General features: G+C 36.9%; 2 protein-coding genes across 2 annotated transcripts in view; both read left to right on the top strand.

The window, feature by feature from the left end:
* Nucleotides 1–7,032, top strand: part of LOC133655218 (SH3 domain-binding protein 4-A-like) — a 31,570-nt gene extending 24,538 nt beyond the window's left edge. The window contains exons 4-5 of the mRNA XM_062055223.1: nucleotides 5,341–5,529; nucleotides 5,625–7,032. Of these exons, the coding sequence (XP_061911207.1) occupies nucleotides 5,341–5,529; nucleotides 5,625–5,849 (414 nt within the window). The 3' untranslated portion in view covers nucleotides 5,850–7,032. The remainder of the gene's footprint in view (nucleotides 1–5,340; nucleotides 5,530–5,624) is intronic.
* Nucleotides 7,033–13,409: 6,377 nt separating this feature from the next.
* LOC133655147 (ADP-ribosylation factor-like protein 4C) lies at nucleotides 13,410–14,571 on the top strand. Its single transcript, XM_062055107.1, has one exon. The coding sequence runs from the start codon at nucleotides 13,631–13,633 to the stop codon at nucleotides 14,213–14,215; it is 585 nt and encodes a 194-aa protein (XP_061911091.1). The 5' UTR covers nucleotides 13,410–13,630; the 3' UTR covers nucleotides 14,216–14,571.
* The last annotated feature ends 8,389 nt before the right edge of the window (nucleotides 14,572–22,960 follow it).

Below are 22,960 nucleotides of genomic sequence, written 5' to 3'. Positions count from 1 at the left end.
TAATGATGTTCCATAAATTATTTTTTTAATTTTTTCAAAAAGATTCGAATTAGCTAGTTTTTCTCTTCTTTTTTTCGGTTGAATTTTGAATTTTAAAGAGTCGAAATTGAAGATAAACTATGTTTCAAAATTTAATTGTCATTTTTTTCGTGTTTTCTCCTCTTTTAAACCGTTCAATTAAGTGTAAATATCATTAATTATTAATAATAACATAGTGTTAAAAGTAAATTGAGCAAATTGGCTATTTCTGGCAATTTATTTAAGTGTGTATCAAACTGGTAGCCCTTCGCATTAATCAGTACCCAAGAAGTAGCTCTTGGTTTCAAAAAGGTTGGTGACCCCTGTGCTAGAGTATATAAACAAGTTAGAATGGATTAAAAAAATAAAAACATATACATAGATATTGTGATTGATCGACAAAATTCCCAAAATAAAGTGCAGTTCCCCTTCAAGTGAAACAATGTCTACTTTTACCATCTGACACACGCATTTAACTTCCTCTTCATCCTCTTTCAGCACTCACTAAGTCACATAAAGATACAAAACTAACCGCGGTGTTTCACGTTGGCTCCTTATAACAGGTGTTCCCAGGTGAAATGTGATCTGAAGGGTTGGGGGTGGGGGGGGGGGCATCTAACACCGCTGCGGCAGATCTCTCCAAGCCTTGGATTGGGTTACAACACACGAGTGTGTTTTGAATTATAGAAAGGTGCATTGAAACACTTCAAAACATATTTATTATGTTTAAAAAGATTTTATATGTTTAGTAACATGAAAATGCAAAATACAAAAATGTGATGAGTTTTAGAATTGTCCTCATTTCAAGTGGGATGCACACTCTAAAGGGAAACTGCACTTTTTGGAATTGTATCCTTCACAATCCTTATGAGAGACAACGACATATATGTCTTTTTTTTTAGCATTCTAAATTGTACTAATTGGCTCGTTCTAAATGGCTAGCAATGCCTTCTGCCTCTAAATTACTCTAAAATGCATTCAAAAACCGGCAACAATACTTCATTTAAACCTGTATAATAGGAGGGAAATAAGAGTAAACTGAAAAAGTACTTGATAAATCCTCAATCCATACATCCATTTTCCACCGCTTGTCTCGCTCGATGTCGCGGGGGTGGAGGGGGGGGGGGCTATCCAGCTGCACTCGGGCAAAAGGCATCATACACCCTGGACAAGTTGCCACCTTATACACCAGGCCTGGGCAATTATTTTGCCTCGGGGGGCCAAATTTAGAAAAAGAAATGTGTCTGCGGTCCGGTATACCGTAATTTCCGGACTATAAGCCGCTACTTTTCCCCCTCGTTCTGGTCCCTGCGGCTTATTTACGGCCTGTTCTTCTCCGACACCGACGAAGAGGATTTCGGTGGTTTTAGTACGCAGGAGGAAGACGATGACACAATGATTAAAGACTGACTTTTCATATACCGGTAGGCTGGTTATTTTGATAACGTCCAGGCGAGCACTTTGTATTACTTTGCACCGTTGTATTATTTGTACTCTGCACGAATGCTGTTCGCCATGTCAAAGATGTGAAAGTTTGATTGAATGATTGAAAGATTTATTGTTAATAAATGGGACGCTTTGCGTTCCCAAACAGTCATCTCTGTCCCGACAATCCCCTCCGTGGTAGCAGGAACCCCTATATACTACGGTAATTACACATCAAAACCCTGCGGCTTATAGTCGGGTGCGGCTTATATATGGAGCAATCTGTATTTTCCCCTAAATTTAGCTGGTGCGGCTTATAGTCCGGAAATTACGGTATCTATTTTTAGGAACACTAATACAAAACCTCACAATAATGTCTGATTGAAAGCTAAACCTTTTCTTTTAACAACACTCAATAAACGATTGGGAACTGAGGAAACTAATTGTTGAAGCTTTGAAAGTGGAATTATTTCCCATTCTTGTTTTATGTAGAGCTTCAGTCGTTCAACAGTCCGGGGTCTCCGCTGTCGTATTTTACGCTTCATAATGCGCCACACATTTTCGATGGGAGACAGGTCTGGACTGCAGGCGGGCCAGGAAAGTACCCGCACTCTTTTTTTACGAAGCCACGCTGTTGTAACACGTGCTGAATGTAGCTTGGTATTGTCTTGCTGAAATAAGCAGGGGCGTCCATGAAAAAGACGGCGCTTAGATGGCAGCATATGTTGTTCCAAAACCTGTATGTACCTTTCAGCATTAATGGTGCCTTCACAGATGTGTAAGTTACCCATGCCTTGGGCACTAATGCACCCTCATACCATCACACACGCTGGCTTTTGAACGTTGCGTCGATAACAGTTTGGATGGTTCGCTTCCCCTTTGGTCCGGATGACACCATGTCGTATATTTCCAAAAACAATTTGAAATGTGGACTCGTCAGACCACAGAACACTTTTCCACTTTGCATCAGTCCATCTTAGATGAGCTCGGGCCCAGAGAAGCCGGCGGCGTTTCTGGGTGTTGTTGATAAATGGCTTTCGCTTTGCATAGTAGAGCTTTAACTTGCACTTACAGATGTAGCGACCAACTGTATTTAGTGACAGTGGTTTTCTGAAGTGTTCCTGAGCCCTGGTAGTGGACATGGTAATGTACCTGGCTAACTTACCCTAAAAAGCAATATTTGTGTAGAAGTCAGAGTGCTTCAACGCATGGCTTACAGCCGGTTAGAGCTTATTTACCCCAAATCTACCGGGGTCTACGCTTCTAAAAGGTGATTTCCAGGGAGAGGACGACGCTGCAGTGGTGGTGTTGACACCTTCACGGACACAGCTGACGGTGTCCTTGCGCAACATGAGCACCTTTGATCTCCATCTGGTGTTGTGTGGATGTCAAAGAGGTGGATGCAGCGTGAAATATGCACAGAATCCGTACTCTCATCGGGGCAGATTCAGCCTCTTTTGAAGCTGCTTGCTGTTTCCTGTCACATCTCCTACTTAAATGACAGTTCTGCTCCTTCTAACGTGAGGCCAGTCTGTTCATGACACAGCCCGGTGCCTCGTGTGTCTTTGTCAGTCTATATTTAGACCAAAGCCCGCATACAACCTGAATCAGCAGATAAGGACGGCAAGTTAGAAGGCTGTCGCTCTACTTAAGCAAGGGGTGGAGGCAGAGCGTGGGCGGTGCATTGGTGTCGTCTTCAGCACGAGTACGACAGGGCAGCAATGGGCATACTTGCCAACCCTCCAGAATTTTCCGGTAGACTCCAGAATTTCAGTGCCTCTCCTGAAAATCTCCCGGGACAACCATTCTCCCGAATCTCTCCCGATTTCCAGCCAGACAACAATATTGGGGGCGTGCCTTAAAGGCACTGCCTTTAGCGTCCTCTCTCACCTGAAAAGGAGACTATCATATATGTCTCCGTTATCCATAGTTTTTCAAATAATCATTAACTTCAGAATTTGATGGCAGCAACACGTGCCAAAGAAGTTGGGAAAGGTGGCGATAAATACTGATAAAGTTGAGGAATGCTCATCAAACACTTATTTGGAACATCCCACAGGTGAACAGGCAAATTGGGAACAGGTGGGTGCCATGATTGGGTATAAAAGTAGATTCCATGAAATGCTCAGTCATTCACAAACAAGGATGGGGCGAGGGTCACCACTTTGTCAACAAATGCCTGAGCGAATTGTTGAACAGTTTAAGAAAAACCTTTCTCAACCAGCTATTGCAAGGAATTTAGGGATTTCACCATCTACGCTCCGTATTATCATCAAAGGGTTCAGAGAATCTGGAGAAATCACTGCACGTAAGCAGCTAAGCCCGTGACTTTCGATCCCTCAGGCTGTACTGCATCGACAAGCGACATCAGTGTGTAAAGGATATCACCACATGGGCTCAGGAACACCTCAGAAACCCACTGTCAGTAACTACAGTTGGTCGCTACATCTGTAAATGCAAGTTAAAACTCTCCTATGCAAGGCGAAAACCATTTATCAACAACACCCAGAAACGCCGTCGGCTTCGCTGGGCCCGAGCTCATCTAAGATGGACTGATGCAAGGTGTAAAAGTGTTCTGTGGTCTGACGAGTCCACATTTCAAATTGTTTTTGGAAACTGTGGACGTCGTGTCCTCCGGACCAAAGAGGGAAAGAACCATCCGGATTGTTATAGGCGCAAAGTGTAAAAGGCAGCATGTGTGATGGTATGGGGGTGTATTAGTGCCCAAGGCATGGGTAACTTACACATCTGTGAAGGCACCATTAATGCTGAAAGGTACATACAGGTTTTGGAGCAACATATGTTGCCATCCAAGCAACGTTACCATGGACGCCCCTGCTTATTTCAGCAAGACAATGCCAAGCCACGTGTTACATCAACGTGGCTTCATGGTAAAAGAGTGCGGGTACTAGACTGGCCTGCCTGTAGTCCAGACATTGAAAATGTGTGAAGCCTAAAATAGCAGAAGGGAGACCCCCGGACTGTTGAACAACTTAAGCTGTACATCAAGCAAGAATGGGAAAGAATTCCACCTGAGAAGCTTCAAAAATGTGTCTCCTCAGTTCCCAAACGTTTACTGAGTGTTGTTAAAAGGAAAGGCCATGTAACACAGTGGTGAACATGCCCTTTCCCGACTACTTTGGCACGTGTTGCAGCCATAAAATTCTAAGTTAATGATTATTTGCAAAAAAAAATAAAAGTTTATGAGTTTGAACATCAAATATGTTGTCTTTGTAGCATATTCAACTGATTATGGGTTGAAAATAATTTCTAAATCATTGTATTCCGTTTATATTTACATCTAACACAATTTCCCAACTCATATGGAAACGTGAATTCAACTTGTCAAAGGTTTTCAGACGTATTTTCACCTTGTTAACGCAAATGGGGAGGACATGCTGATTGTTGAAGGTCCAAAATTTAAGTATCATAAACAGGCATGTCCCGGGCAGCTATTTGGGGGCCTGTGTCAAATACCAGCTCATACTGGGCCAGGGATGTCGTTACTGTTGTGTTGTTGCATGCTACAAAAAAATAAAGTTGTCGTTCTGCAAAGGAAAACGGTCGTCTTTTCCACAGGTCGGGTCAAGTAAACACCGTCACAGACGTGCCCGTCTGTGGGTATTGGACGGCAAAGCTCGAGAAGCTGTGCGGTGTTTCCTTCAGTGTTACCTTTCTGTACATTTTTATGCGCAGATTCGCGAGATCTCTTAAAAGTCTGCGCTATTTCGCTGCACGGCGAAGCCACAACAGAACGGCGATGGGGGTTGCCAGACGGCAGATGGCGGTGCTGTTCCGTAGTGGCTACGTTTCGCTGCCGTTATGAATCCTGTGGAAATCAGAGGTTACTGTGGGTTACCTTTCCTTAATGCTGTCTGCCTCCCTTCATCGCACCAGGCTTTGCTGAAGATGGACTGCCAGGGTCTGGTTGCCAGATTGATTTTGGACTTTGTGCTGCTAACCACAGCAGTGGAGGTGGCGTCCCGCTGGAGGGAACTTGCAGAGAAATTGGCCCGAGTGTCCAGGCAGCAGATGGAGGCTTACGAGGCACCTCACCATGACAAAAACGGTGTGTTGGACAACGAGGTGAGAACGTGTTACTATTCATTTTCAGGTCAGACAAGTTTGTAAAGCTGTTGCTCAAAACTCTCGTTTTGCCTTCTCGACCTGGATCCTATCAGTCTATGTGGAAACCAGCCTACGACTTCCTGCTGACTTGGGCAGCACACATCGGGGACAGCTACCGTGATGTGCTCCAGGAGCTCCATGTGGGCTTGGACAAGATGAGGAACCCGATCACAAAGAGGTGGAAGCACCTGACCGGCACGCTCATCCTCGTCAACTGCCTTGACATCCTCCGCAGCGCCGCCTTCTGTCCCACCGGCTATGGTGACTTTGCTGTATAATTTTGGGTTTCCACATCCAGGGCGAGTCAAGTGTTTGCAACACTCTACCCGGGAACCTATAGCGCTCACTGGGGCTCTTCTGCCAGTCCAGAACGTACAGTATCCCTTTTGCTCTCGGAGTGACACAGAGGTTAATGCTGGTGCCTCACAATAGGAAGGTCCTGGGTTTGGCTCAGGGTCTTTCTGTGTGGAGTTTGCATGTTCTCCCCGGGACTGCGTGGGTTCCCTCCGGGTACTCCGGCTTCCCCCCACCTCCAAACACATGCACCTGGGGATAGGTTGATTGGCAACACTAAATTGGCTCTTGAGTGTGAATGTTGTCTATCAGTGTTGGCCCTGCGATGAAGTGGCGACTTGTCCAGTGTGTAGGCTGCCTTCCGCCCGAATGCGGCTGGGAAGGGCTCCAGCCACGCCTGCGGCTCTAGATGGACAAGCGGTAGAAAATGGATGGATGGACTAGGAGCACTCTGGGGGCTTGCGTGGCAGGTACTCTTTTGACGGACCCAGCCCCCAGAGTGCTGGGTCCGTCAAAAGAATACCTGACGCTGTCAGGTGGCGCTGACAGGGTCAATAAAACACCATATTCCCAGTGAGGTCTTGTGGTAAAGGCAATTTCTGACCGTCTTTCAACTCAGCCTTGCATTAGGCAGCAGTGATGCAGGACGGGAGTCTGACAGACGATCTAAACTTCGGCAGACTTCGACTTTGTGACAGCCGTTCTGGTGATCCCGTCAATGGCCATCACACTGCGGTATGAACAGCATCTCTAGACATATCCCCAAAACCAATCATGGAAAATTTTCACAACGGTTTGTCGCCGGTGATATGACACTTGGAGAGAGGCTGTAGTTCTTGTTCATGTTCTGCAATTTAGTATGTAACAAACCACTTTATGTTTGGTTGTTTAATTGGGCATCATCGTGTGTACTCACATTTACACGGGATACATACCTCTGTCCATCGTGAACTCTGAATTGGCTGTCCATTGTCCATCGCAACTGTAAAATTGCAATGTGATTCTGTACATCTTATTTTTTATATCAATAAATAATAACTTGGAACTATGACAACTGTGTGATGACACGTGACAACGTCAACTCTATAGTTGAGTCTCCAAAAATGAAAAATGCCCCAGCTTTGCTTTTCTCAAAGACCTCAGCAGTCTCAACCCTTTTTGAAAATTACAACCACAATAAAATATTTTGTTTGTGCTTTGAAATGTTTTTGCAGTGATTTCAGTTGTGATACTTGACCCACTGCTCCCTTTCAGAGTAATCAACTGTCAGATGAGACGCGAAGATGATTCTAGATACATAAAGTTAATGTTATTGTTATTTTTTGGTTTTCCAGATGAAGCCAATTAGCATTTCACCTTACAAAACCAGAGGAAGGCAGTCTCCATTTGTATGAAATAGAAATGAAAGTACTTTATTGATCCCTGGGGGAAATTCAGCACCACAGTTCGCTCACAATAAACAATACAGACTTAGGTATTTTTTTACATGTGAATACTATAAATACAGTCTATTATACAGCATTATTCACATGTGAATAATATAAATACAGTCTATTATACAGCATTATTCACATGTGAATAATATAAATACAGTCTATTATATAGCATTATTCACATGTGAATAATATAAATACAGTCTATTATACAGCATTATTCACACGTGAATAATATAAATACAGTCTATTATACAGCAATATTCACATGTGAATAATATAAATACAGTCTATTATACAGCATTATTCACATGTGAATAACAAATACAGTCTATTATACAGCATTATTCACATGTGAATAATATAAATACAGTCTATTATACAGCATTATTCTCATGTGAATAATATAAATACAGTATATTATACAGCATTATTCTCATGTGAATAATATAAATACAGTCGATTATACAGCATTATTCACATGTGAATAACATAAATACAGTATTATACAGCATTATTCACATGTGAATAATATAAATACAGTCTATTAGACAGCATTATTGACATGTGAATAATATAGATACAGTCTATTATACAGCATTATTCACATATGAATAATATAAATACAGTCTATTATTCACATGTGAATAACATAAATACAGTCTATTATACAGCATTATTCGCATGTGAATAATATAAATCCAGTCTATTATACAGCATTATTCACATGTGAATAATATAAATCCAGTCTATTACACAGCATTATTCACATGTGAATAATATAAATACAGTCTATTATACAGCATTATTCGCATGTGAATAATATAAATCCAGTCTATTATACAGCATTATTCACATGTGAATAATATAAATACAGTCTATTATACAGCATTATTCTCATGTGAATAATATAAATACAGTCTATTATACAGCATTATTCGCATGTGAATAACATAAATACAGTCTATTATACAGCATTATTCTCATGTGAATAATATAAATACAGTATATTATACAGCATTATTCTCATGTGAATAATATAAATACAGTCGATTATACAGCATTATTCACATGTGAATAACATAAATACAGTCTATTATACAGCATTATTCACATGTGAATAATATAAATACAGTCTATTAGACAGCATTATTGACATGTGAATAATATAGATACAGTCTATTATACAGCATTATTCACATGTGAATAATATAAATCCAGTCTATTATACAGCATTATTCACATGTGAATAATATAAATACAGTCTATTATACAGCATTATTCTCATGTGAATAATATAAATACAGTCTATTATACAGCATTATTCGCATGTGAATAACATAAATACAGTCTATTATACAGCATTATTCTCATGTGAATAGTATAAATACAGTCTATTATACAGCATTATTCTCATGTGAATAATATAAATACAGTCGATTATACAGCATTATTCACATGTGAATAACATAAATACAGTCTATTATACAGCATTATTCACATGTGAATAATATAAATACAGTCTATTATACAGCAATATTCACATGTGAATAATATAAATACAGTCTATTATACAGCAATATTCACATGTGAATAATATAAATACAGTCTATTATACAGCATTATTCACATGTGAATAATATAAATACAGTCTATTATACAGCATTATTCACATGTGAATAATATAAATACAGTCTATTATACAGCATTATTCACATGTGAATAATATAAATACAGTCTATTATACAGCATTATTCACATGTGAATAATATAAATACAGTCTATTATTCACATGTGAATAACCAATACAGCCTATTATACAGCATTATTCACATGTGAATAATATAAATACAGTCTATTATACAGCATTATTCACATGTGAATAACATAAATACAGTCTATTATACAGCATTATCCGCATGTGAATAACATAAATACAGTCTATTATACAGCATTATTCTCATGTGAATAATATAAATACAGTCTATTATACAGCATTATTCTCATGTGAATAATATAAATACAGTCTATTATACAGCATTATTCGCATGTGAATAACATAAATACAGTCTATTATACAGCATTATTCTCATGTGAATAATATAAATACAGTCTATTATACAGCATTATTCTCATGTGAATAATATAAATACAGTCGATTATACAGCATTATTCACATGTGAATAACATAAATACGGTCTATTATACAGCATTATTCACATGTGAATAATATAAATACAGTCTATTAGACAGCATTATTGACATGGGAATAATATAGATACAGTCTATTATACAGCATTATTCACATGTGAATAATATAAATCCAGTCTATTATACAGCATTATTCACATGTGAATAATGTCAATACAGTCTATTATACAGCATTATTCACATGTGAATAATATAAATACAGTCTATTATACAGCATTATTCACATGTGAATAATGTCAATACAGTCTATTATACAGCATTATTCACATGTGAATAATATAAATACAGTCTATTATACAGCATTATTCACATGTGAATAACATAAATACAGTCTATTATACAGCATTATTCACATGTGAATAATATAAATACAGTCTATTATACAGCATTATTCACATGTGAATAACAAATACAGTCTAGTATACAGCATTATTCACATGTGAATAATATAAATACAGTCTATTATACAGCATTATTCACATGTGAATAATATACATACAGTCTATTATACAACATTATTCACATGTGAATAATATACATACAATCTATTATACAGCATTATTCACATGTGAATAATATAAATACAGTCTATTATTCACATGTGAATAACAAATACAGTCTATTATACAGCATTATTCACATGTGAATAATATAAATACAGTCTATTATACAGCATTATTTGCATGTGAATATTATAAATACAGTCTACATTATTCACATGTGAATAATATACATACAGTCTATTATACATATACATTTGATTTGTGATTCTTTAATTATGTGTAATGGACCAAACACGCCACTAAATTAACAACAGGATTGATTAATCAAAAATTATGTAAATGAATGAAAGTTGCCGTCAATCCCACGTGGGTGCTCGGCATTGTCCGTGGGTGCTCGGGACGGGATCGGCGCCTATGCATCTTCTTAGTGGAAATGCAAATATGCAATCAAGAAGAAGACTAACAGAAAGCTTGGAAGTGCACTTAATTGAGACAATGTCAATATTTTTTCTATTTCATCGGACAAAGCCCAGGATGTCCTCTTTAGAGCACAAGAGCGTTTAATCTCGCAGGGTGTTTTGCATTGGAAATAAGGTCGTGAAACGCGCGTTCCTTCCTTCACTCATGAAGTGCGTGGATTGAGTCAAAACACGTTGCTGCCATCTAGCGACGTCAATAAGACACTTGTATTAAATCAACCTACATACTCCACTGCGCATGACCCAATGTTAAATTTAACAGCAATGTTAAATTAATATATATTTTATTTTATTATTAGTTTTTGTTGACTTATTTTACACTTTATTTTGTTTAAAAAATTGTATGTAATGATGATATTTATGTAACATTATCTTACAGTGTTGTATTTACATATTGTTGAATTACTATTCACAATCACAACATATTTTTGTTTGCCTAACTTTTTTTCTAACCTGTGTTTTATTATGATTATAATCAGGATTAGGCTAAAATAATTTAATAAATTAGGAAAAATGCACGCCGAGGTGGTAGGAAATTGGATGGATGGATGGAAAAATGTCAAGAAAAAAGACAACAATACTGTCAGTTATACACCCTGGCTGGTGAATGTCTTGCGCAGAGGAAACGTCGCCCTCGATATTCCGAAACAAAAGCATTTCCCTCCGCATCACTGGGCATCCTGCATTACATCGCCACCCACGCGGCTCTTATTTTGGCACACACAGCAAAACAGGAAGTTGTCTTTCCTCGCTATGCTTGTAACTAGTGGTGTCTTTACACTGGGGATGGGCTTTGTGGCTCTATTCAATGGTGCCGTTCTTTTAGAACGACTCGTTGCTGAAATGTGATTCATGGGTAAAATTAATACAAATATATTCAATGTTTATTATTAATATGGCTTCATAAATGACATGTTAATATGTCTGTACATAATTAATACGATAATTAATATATTTTAGGGCTCTCAAGTAATTTTTTTGTATTTATCAGCTCAATCACACTCTTGAACTGTGATTAAATCAAATTAATCACAGGTTATTTGTTGGCATAAATAACATTTGCTTAAAAAATGCGAAAACAAATGCAAATTTCTAGTCAAAATGTCACACAGGGAAGTTTTTTTTGTATGTTTAACTGAACTGCAAGTCATTGATCCGCTTAAAACTTTGGTGACAGTAAGTACAGTAAGAATTAAGTGCACATTTTAAAAATCTTTGCAATAATATTGCAAACAAAGTACAGTTACTAATCGATAATGTAGTCAAAGCACGAATAATCAACTTAACCTAGTGCACCTAATGTACCTTCTTTAGTTTAACTAGTGCACCATTTACATCTGCATGTACCTTCTTTAGTTTAACCTGTGGTTTAAAAAAACAAGCTTATTTACCTTTCCAGATGACAGTATGTATGTATATATGTACATATGTATAAATGTTTATATGTATATGTATGTATATATGTACATATGTATAAATGTTTATATGTATATGTATGTATATATGTACATATGTATAAATATTTATATGTATGTATATATGTACATATGTATAAATTTTTATATGTATATGTATGTATATATGTACATATGTATAAATGTTTATATGTATGTATATATGTACATATGTATAAATGTTTATATGTATATGTATGTATATATGTACATATGTATAAATGTTTATATGTATGTATATATGTACATATGTATAAATGTTTATATGTATATGTATGTATATATGTACATATGTATAAATGTTTATATGTATGTATATATGTATAAATGTTTATATGTATATGTATGTTTATATGTACATATGTATATGTATGTATGTACATACTTATGTATATATGTTTATATGTATATGTATGTACATATGTATAAATGTTTATACGTATGTATATATGTATAAATGTTTATATGTATATGTACGTATATACTGTATGTACATATGCATAAATGTTTATATGTATATGTATATATGTACATATGTATAAATGTTTAGATATATGTATACACGTACATATGTAAATGTTTATATGTATATGTATGTATACATGTACATATGTATATGTATGTATATACGTACATATGTATAAATGTTTATATGTATATGTATGTATATATGTACATATGTGTAAATGTTTATATGTATGTATATACGTACATATGTATAAATGTTTATATGTATGTATATATGTACATATGTATAAATGTCTATATGTATGTATATATGTATAAATGTTTATATGTATATGTACGTATATACTGTATGTACATATGTATAAATGTTTATATGTATATGTATGTATATATGTACACATGTATAAATGTTTAGATATATGTATATACGTACATATGTAAATGTTTATATGTATATATGTACATATGTATATGTATGTATATACGTACATATGTATAAATGTTTATATGTATATATGTACATATGTATAAATGTTTATATGTATATGTATACATGTATATATGATGACAAATGACAGCGTGCATTTTGCAGCTTTAACAAGAAAAACAGATGCACAGCCGCATTTGGTCATTTGAGGGTTCCAGTTCGATCCCCGCTTCCGCCATTCCACCTGACCCCAGTGCCACCCACACTGGTTTAAATGTAACTTAGATATTGGGTTTCACTATGTAAAAGCGCTTTGAGTCACTAGAGTAAAAGCGCTATATAAATATAATTCACTTCACTTCAAGAGCCGAATCTATATGATGAAGATCATGTCCTTTATTTAAAAACAATATTGGTGCTCTTACTGTAAGTGTATCTTGTGTTTTTTATGTTGATTTAATAAAATAGTAATAACATTTTAAAAAGAGCCGAATCTAAGAGCCGTATCGTTCGCGAACGACCCACCACTCTTTCCCATGGCTCGTTTTTATGCCCTTGCGTCACGCAGGGCGCGCGTGTCGGCGCACCCACACCGCCAAACCCCCCCACGGGCGGACACAATGTCCCCTCCACGCGCGGCGACGTCCACACCGGACGCCGCCGTCGGCGTGACGCCACCAGGCAGGAGTCTGCGGCCCGCGCGGCTCCCGGAGAGCCTCTGCGCCGCCCTGCGGACGCGCTGATCGGGCATCCAGGCCGCGTCCTCCTCCTCCTCCTCCTCCCCCGCAGGATGGGGTCGAGCTTCTCCGGCCTGGCGGCCTTCCAGTCCCTGCACGTCGTCATGCTGGGCTTGGACTCGGCGGGCAAGACCACGGTGCTCTACCGGCTCCGCTTCAACGAGTTCGTCAACACGGTGCCCACCATCGGCTTCAACACGGAGCGCATCCGGCTGGGCGGCGCGGGCAACCCGCGGGGCATCAGCTGCCACTTGTGGGACGTGGGCGGCCAGGAGAAGCTGCGGCCGCTGTGGAAGCCCTACAGCCGCCGCACGGACGGCATCGTCTACGTGGTGGACTCCGTGGACGCCGAGCGGCTGGAGGAGGCCCGGGCCGAGCTGCACCGCATCGCGGGCTTCTCCGACAACCAGAGCACGCCGCTGCTGGTGGTCGCCAACAAGCAGGACCTGCCGCGGGCTCTCAGCGTGGCGGACATCGAGCGCCGCCTGGCCCTCGGCGACCTCGGCCCGGCCACGCGGTACCACGTGCAGCCCGCCTGCGCCATCACCGGCGACGGCCTGCGCGAGGGCATGGACACGCTGCACGAGATGATCGTGAAGAGGCGGAAGTCGCTCAAGCAGAAGAAGAAGAGGCAGTGACGGGTCACGTGACTCCCTTTTGGCGGGGGGTAATCACGTGACTTTCGCCAGTGGGCGGGGATGGAAAGTGGCGTAGACGTGACGTCATCACGTCAGCGAAGTACTGGACACCTTTAAACTGAGCGCGGGAACGTCTCATCCAAAAAAGTGCCACACCTTCAAAAAAAACAACAACATTTGCCGCCATCTCGGGCGCCATATTGTGACTGTTGTTCGCCCTTCACAAATGTTACAGTAGCAGAAGATGCTGCATGCGAGCTTCGATACACACACGGCATTGTTGTGACTAGAGATGTCCGATATTATCGGCCGATAAATGCTTTAAAATGTAATATCGGAAATTATCGGTATCGTTTTTTTAATTATCGGTATCGTTTTTTTTTGTTTTTTTTATTTATTTATTTTTTTTATTAAATCAACATAAAAAACACAAGATACACTTACAATTAGTGCACCAACCCAAAAAAACCTCCCTCCCCCATTTACACTCATTCACACAAAAGGGTTGTTTCTTTCTGTTATTATTATTTTTTTATTAAATCAACATATCGGCCGATAATATCGGCAGGCCGATATTATCGGCCGATAAATGCTTTAAAATTAGGGATGTCCGATAATGGCTTTTTGCCGATATCCGATATGCCGATATTGTCCAGCTCTTTAATTACCGATACCGATATCAACCGATACCGATATCAACCGATATATACAGTCGTGGAATTAACACATTATTATGCCTAATTTGGACAACCAGGTATGGTGAAGATAAGGTACTTTTTAAAAAAATGAATCAAATAAAATAAGATAAATAAATTAAAAATATTTTCTAGAATAAAAAAGAAAGTACAACAATATAAAAACAGTTACATAGAAACTAGTAATGAATGAAAATTTGTAAAATTAAGTGTTAAAGGTTAGTACTATTAGTGGACCAGCAGCACACACAATCATGTGTGCTTACGGACTGTATCCCTTGCAGACTGTATTGATATATATTGATATATAATGTAGGAAGCAGAATATTAATAACAGAAAGAAACAACCCTTTTGTGTGAATGAGTGTAAATGGGGGAGGGAGGTTTTTTGGGTTGGTGCACTAATTGTAAGTATCTTGTGTTTTTTATGTGGATTTAATAAAAAATAAAAAAATAAAAAAAACCGATACTGATAACAAAAAAAACGATACCGATAATTTCCACTATTACATTTTAACGCATTTATCGGCCAATAATATCGGCAGACCGATATTATCGGACATCTCTATTTAAAATGTAATATCGGAAATTATCGGTATTGTTTTTTTTGTTATCGTTATCTTTTTTTTTTTTAATTAAATCAACATAAAAAACACAAGATACACTTACAATTAGAGCACCAACCCAAATAAACTCCCTCCCTCATTTGTTCTCATTCACACAAAAGGGTTGTTTCTAGAGACGTCCGATATTATCGGCCGATAAATGCTTTAAAATGTAATATCGGAAAATATCGGTATTGTTTTTTTTTTGTTTTTTTTAATTATATCAACATAAAAAAACACAAGATACACTTACAATTAGTGCACCAACCCAAAAAACCTCCCTCCCCCATTTACACTCATTCACACAAAAGGGTTGTTTCTTTCTGTTATTAATATTCTGCTTCCTACATTATATATCAATATATATCAATACAGTCTGCAAGGGATACAGTCCGTAAGCACACATGATTGTGCGTGCTGCTGGTCCACTAATAGTACTAACCTTTAACAGTTAATTTTACAAATTTTCATTAATTACTAGTTTCTATGTAACTGTTTGTATATTGTTTTACTTTCTTTTTTATTCAAGAAAATTAGAGATGTCTGATAATATCGGCCTGCCGATATTATCGGCCGATAAATGCGTTAAAATGTAATATCGGAAATTATCGGGGTTTTTTTTATTATTGGTATCGTTGTTTTTTTTTGTTGTTTTTTAATTTTTTTATTTTTTTACACTCATTCACACAAAAGGGTTGTTTCTTTCTGTTATTAATATTCTGGTTCCTACATTATATATCAATAATTATCAATACAGTCTGCAAGGGATACAGTCCGTAAGCACACATGATTGTGCGTGCTGCTGCTCCACTAATAGTACTAACCTTTAACAGTTCATTTTACTCATTTTCATTAATTACTAGTTTCAATGTAACTGTTTTTATATTGTTTTACTTTCTTTTTTATTCAAGAATTTTTTATTTATTTATTTATCTTATTTTATTTTATTAATTTTTTTTAAAAAGTACCTTATCTTCACCATACCTGGTTGTCCAAATCAGGCATAATAATGTGTTAATTCCACGACTGCATATATCGGTTGATATCGGTATCGGTTGATATCGGTATCGGTAATTAAAAAGTTGGACAATATCGGAATATCGGATATCGGCAAAAAGCCATTATCGGACATCCCTAAAGAAAATGTTTTTAATTTATTTCTCTTATTTTATAAAAAAAATTTAAAAGGACTTTATCTTCACCATACCTGGTTGTTCAAATTAGGCATAATAATTAGAGATGTCCGATAAATGCTTTAAAATGTAATATCGGAAATTATCTGTATCGTTTTTTATTTTTATTATCGGTATCTGTATTTTATTTTTTTTATTTTATTTTTTTATTACATCAACATATCGGCCGATAAATGCTTTAAAATGTAATATCAAAAATGATCGGTATCGGTTTTTTTATTATCGGTGTCTGTATTTTTATTTATTTTTTTAATTAAATCAACATAAAAAACACAAGATACACTTACAATTAGTGCACCAACCCAAAAAACCTCCCTCCCCCATTTACACTCATTCACACAAAAGGGTTGTTTCTAGAGATGTCCGATAATATCGGAAAATAATCGGTATCGTTTTTTTAAATTATCGGTATCTGTATTTTATTTTTTTAATTTTATTTTTTTATTACAACAACATATCGGCCGATAAATGCTTTAAAATGTCATATCAAAAATTATCGGTATCGTTTTTTTTATTATCTGTATTTTTATGTAATTTTTTTATTAAATCAACATAAAAAACACAAGAAACTTACAATTAGTGCACCAACCCATTCACACAAAAGGGTTGTTTCTTTCTGTTATTAATATTCTGGTTCCTACATTATATATCAATATATGAGACACTTGTGAATTAGGGCTATATAAATAAACATTGATTGATTGATTGATTGATATATATCAATACAGTCTGCAAGGGATACAGTCCGTAAGCACACATGATTGTGCGTGCTGCTGCTCCACTAATAATACTAACCTTTAACACTTAATTTTACTCATTTTCATTAATTACTAGTTTCTATGTAACTGTTTTTATATTGTTTTACTTTATTTTTTATTCAAGAAAATGATTTTAATTTATTTATCTTATTTTATTAATTTAAAAAAAAAGTACCTTATCTTCACCATACCTGGTTGTCCAAATTAGGCATAATAATGTGTTAATTCCACGACTGTATATACGGTATTGGTTGATATCGGTATCGGTAATTAAAGAGTTGGACAATATCGGATATCGGCAAAAAGCCATTATCGGACATCCCTAGTTGTGACTAATAAGTCCTCTTAAATGACTTAGAAATGTTATACTCAGCACATTTATCTTGCTCGGAAAGTATTTATTAGAGTTGAATGTCTTCTGTCCCTGCGGCAAAAACAACGAGAATCAAGGGAGCATGTCATACTATAAACCGCCACTAGAGGGCGGGCGCCCACATGTCCCAGAGGCGTGAGTAAAGTTTGGCCAACTCAGTTTCAGGTCGTCTCCTATGTGATTGGTCGGAGGGCACTCACGTGACGACAGGGCGCCATGTTTGCGCCCAACTTTGAGCTGACCACAGCTGCGCTATGCACACATTTCACTTCTTCCTTTGACCTCTTCTAATTGAAGATTTATTTTTTTTTGTCGTGTAAACATGCGTATTTATTCACGGCTGACATACTGTGTTTGTTATTGACAGGTTTTATTGATTTTAATGATTACAAACTCACAAGCAAATCAATAGTCACACACAGTCCATAGTAGTCAATTATGGGTTGTTCGTGGCAAAAGTCACATACAAAATGATATAAATAACAACTGTATGAATTATATTTACAATAAATATATATATATATATATATATATATATATATATATATATATATATATATATATATATATATATATATATATATATATATATATATATATACATATATATATATATATATATATATATATATATATATATATATATATATATATATATATATATATATATATATATATATATATATATATATATATATATATGTTTATATATAAATATATATAATTTTACATATATATGTATATATATATTTATAGTCTAGGTTCCTGTGGTTTATCCGTTATGCAGTGCTCATACTAGTTATACTAGAGCGGGATATACGTTAGGTCAGAAAAAACACAGAGGCTATATCATCCCTACAAGCCTGCTGGGGATTTAAAGTCAGGGAAACCTGCGAAACAGGCTTGTAGGGATGATATAGCCTCTATATTTTTTCTGAAATAACATATATATATATATATATATATATATATATATATATATATATATATATATATATATATATATATATATATACATACAATGAATATATACAGTATATATATATATATATATAATAGCACAGTGATTACAAACAATTAATCACTGCTATTATATATATATATATATATGTGTATATATATATATATATATATATATATATATATATATATATATATATATACATATATATATACATATATACATATACATATATATATATATATATATATATATATATATATATATATATATATATATATATATATATATATATATATATATATATATATATATATATATATATATATATATATATATGTATATATATATATATATATATATATATAGTTGAGGTTTCTGGGGTTTATCTGTTATACAGTGCTCGTACTAGTTAAACTACAGCGGAATATACGTTAGGTCAGAAAAAAAACAGAGGCTATATCATCCCTACAAGCCTGCTGGGGATTTCAAGTCAGAGAAACCTGCGAAACAGGCTTGTAGGGATGATATAGCCTCTGTATTTTTTCTGAACTAACGTATATATATATATATATATATATATATATATATATATATATATATATATATATATATATATATATATATATATATATATATATATATATATATATAATAGCACATGATTACAAACAATTAATTGGAGGCAGCCACCACAGTTGGTATACTTCACACAAAAGTCACAATTTCTCCGTAATTGTTGGTCCAAAGGTAATGAGGACTTTGGCAAAATGAGGGTAATACTTTTTTTGGGGGGGGGGAGTTATTTATTGTCTTACGTTTAGTGCGCCGTCGAGACAGTGTTAAACAGCCTGCTGGTCACTAAACACTGCATGCATCAAACACGGCCACACACTTTTATTTTGTCGAAATAGAAGCATGTTTAATGTGAGCTTATGAGCTGGGGTATGTTTAAAACTATATTTAGACGTACTAATAGGGTTTATTTTGTCAAAGAAAACTAACGTCAGAACGACTGAAATGCATGCTTCCGGGCACGGCCACACACGTCCTTGGTAGCAAACATGGCGCCTGCTGTTCAGTTAGTTGGCCATACACTCTTTATACACGCCTCTGTCCGTGTCCTCACTGTGCAGTTACATAGTACTTGCAGACAGCAAAACCAAATGGTATGTTGTGAGATGAAAAAAACAACAACAAGAAAATGCATTAAAGAAGTATTTGGGGGATTGAGAACGTTGTGTGTCGTCTCTAGTTGGTTCTTGTTTACAGTGAATGTGCAGGGTGTTAATCATGGGACTTTCCTGGGCAAATAAAGGTTATATATATATATATATGTATATATACATATTCATGTGTGTGTGTGTGTGTGTGTGTGTGTGTGTGTGTGTGTGTGTGTGTGTGTGTGTGTGTGTGTGTGTGTGTGTGTGTGTGTGTGTGTGTGTGTGTGTGTGTGTGTGTGTGTGTATCAGTGACGTGCGGTGAGGTTCATGGCTGGTGAGGCACTGACTTCATCACAGTCAGATTTACAAACATATGAACCCTAAAGAGTATCTTATTCACCATTTGATTGGCAGCAGTTAACGGGTTGTGTTTAAAAGCTCATACCAGCATTCTTCCCTGCTTGGCACTCAGCATCAAGGGTTGGAATTGGGGGTTAAATCAACAAAAATGATTCCCCGGGCGCGGCGCCACTGCTGCCCACTGCTCCCCCTCACCTCCCAGGGGGTGATCAAGGGATGGGTCAAATGCAGAGGACAAATTTCACCACACCTAGTGTGTGTGTGACCAGGGGCGCCGAAAAGGGGGGGGTAAAGGAGACGGATTCTAGGGGCCCATGATGGAGGGGGGCCCAGAGAGGCCCCTAATGATGATGAAATTATAATACAGGGGGCCCTGTAAAGATTCTTTTCATGGGGCCCAAAATCCCTAGCGGCGCCCCTGTGTGTGACAATCATTGGTACTTTAACTTAACTTTAACTTTACACATACAAACTGTAGCACACAAAAAAGCACATTTAATTAAAAAAAACGTTATTATGGTCGCTCTACTCTGAAATCCTTCCCCTAAAGTTTGGTCGCCCGTCCATGACATCATCACTGGTGGTTCTTCTCATAACTAACACAAGTTCACCACAGATAGGCGCAATGGATTTCATATACAAATAAAAGTACGTCCACAATTGGTTTATCAAGAAGGGATCTAAGTAGTATTAAAAAAACATTTTTACACTAAAAGTAAATTATTATTTTGTTATCCTCGCAGTGAGCAACCTGTATTCACATTGATTAGACAACAAGAATTTGAAGTTTAGAAAATAATTCAGTGCCTCACCAGCCTGCATGAACCTCGCCCCATGTGACAGGAATTTAATTATGCAAGGGGTGTAAATCGACACTCTGATCCTTCTACAATGTTTTAGATGTGTTTTAGGAACAAATATGACGTTGTTCTTCAAAACCTCTCCAAAATAAAGAAGACACCATTGTCTTTATGCTCGGTATACCTAGAGCAGTGGTTCTTAACCTGGGTTCGATCGAACCCCAGGGGTTCGGTGAGTCGGCCTCTGGGGTTCGGTGGAGCCTCCGCCGCGGACGTCAAGACACACCCGACTCATCGTGTAAATAAAAACTTCTCCCTATCGTCGTATTATGGATGCGGCAACAGCAGAAGTCAGACTGGTTTTCAGGGGCCGTACTTATCAAGCTTCTTAGAATTACTCCTAAGAAGTCTGCTAAGAGTTGACTTAAGAGTAAATAAATTCTTCGCTGAAAGCTGCACTTAAAAGTTAGTTATCAAGCGTCTTACTCACACTTTCAGCGAAGTGTAGGACTGAATCTTAAGTGTCACACTCAGAGCTGAATTACGACATTACTATGTGCTGTAAACGGAATTTTAGGTGACGTCATTTCTGTGTCCATAGAAATGACCAATCACGGAAGGGAATCCGTTGTCTAAGAACAAAGAAATATCTTGGAAATATTTAAGTGGACAATGGGAGTGTATATTTTGACAATAAACTACAAAATAATACAAAACAAACTAGTCCCCGCCGGCACTCACGCTACCGCTCCCTCTCTTCTATCGCCCACACACTCACTGACGTCACTCACCTCACGGCCACACACATACGCTACTGTCATAACATTTTCTTTCCAATTCATTAATTAGGCAACTCATTTGAAACTGGTGTGGGTGGCTCTATATATACTAGCCCACTGCAGACACATGCAGAAATCAACAAGGAATCAAAAAGTATTAAATCTGTGACAAAAATAATATCCGCTCTGTCTAAACGATACCGTTTGATCAGCTGCTCGTCATCAAAAAAAAACAAAACATTGTTCCGCTCCCTGAACGTCCGCGCACGTCTCTCTCGCCTCAGTGCCATCCCCTGCTGGCAACTCCTAACCACTTAAGACACCTCTGAAGGTCTCTTAAATATCATGGAGAGTAGGAGTGATTCTTGGACTTAAGAACGTTGATAAAAAGCTTTTATTCTTAAGTTTGAGAGTAGGACTAAATTTCGCAAATTCTCAGGACTTAAGTGTAAAATGGCACTCTAAGAAGCTTGATAAGTACGGCCCCAGGTGTGTAATTTGTTGAGAGTTCATGCACTCTGTTGGTTTTGTTGTTTGAACAAGGTGATGTTCATGCATGGTTCATTTTGAGCACCAGTAAAAAAAAAACATATAACTTTGTCTTGAATTTGAAAAAAATATATATAAATTATTTTTCACTAAATAAGGGTTCGGTGAATGCGCATATGAAACCGGTGGGGTTCGGTACCTCCAACAAGGTTAAGAACCACTGACCTAGAGTGAGTTCATGGTTCAATTTGGGTAAAGGCCTGTAAAAGTTCCCCAGGACATAAAAGCAAGTGAAAAAATTAATTAGGGAAGAAAATCAACTTTATTTAATGAAAGACAATATTTGTTTTGATGAGTGCTCCTTTTTGAACGCCGGTTGAGTCTTGAGCTGAAATTCTGCAGGGGCTTCTGCAAATAACAGGAGGGATCATTTGGAGGCTATTTTTTTTTTTTTTCATAAAGAAATACAAGCATGTGTGCTTACGGACTGTATCCCTGCAGACTGTATTGATATATAATGTATATATTGTGTTTTTTATGTTGATTTAATTTAAAAAATAAAAAATAAA

Source organism: Entelurus aequoreus, linkage group LG01 (assembly GCF_033978785.1).
Source record: "Entelurus aequoreus isolate RoL-2023_Sb linkage group LG01, RoL_Eaeq_v1.1, whole genome shotgun sequence".
Classification (NCBI taxonomy): domain Eukaryota; kingdom Metazoa; phylum Chordata; class Actinopteri; order Syngnathiformes; family Syngnathidae; genus Entelurus; species Entelurus aequoreus.
This window is presented reverse-complemented; position numbering and strand designations above follow the sequence as displayed.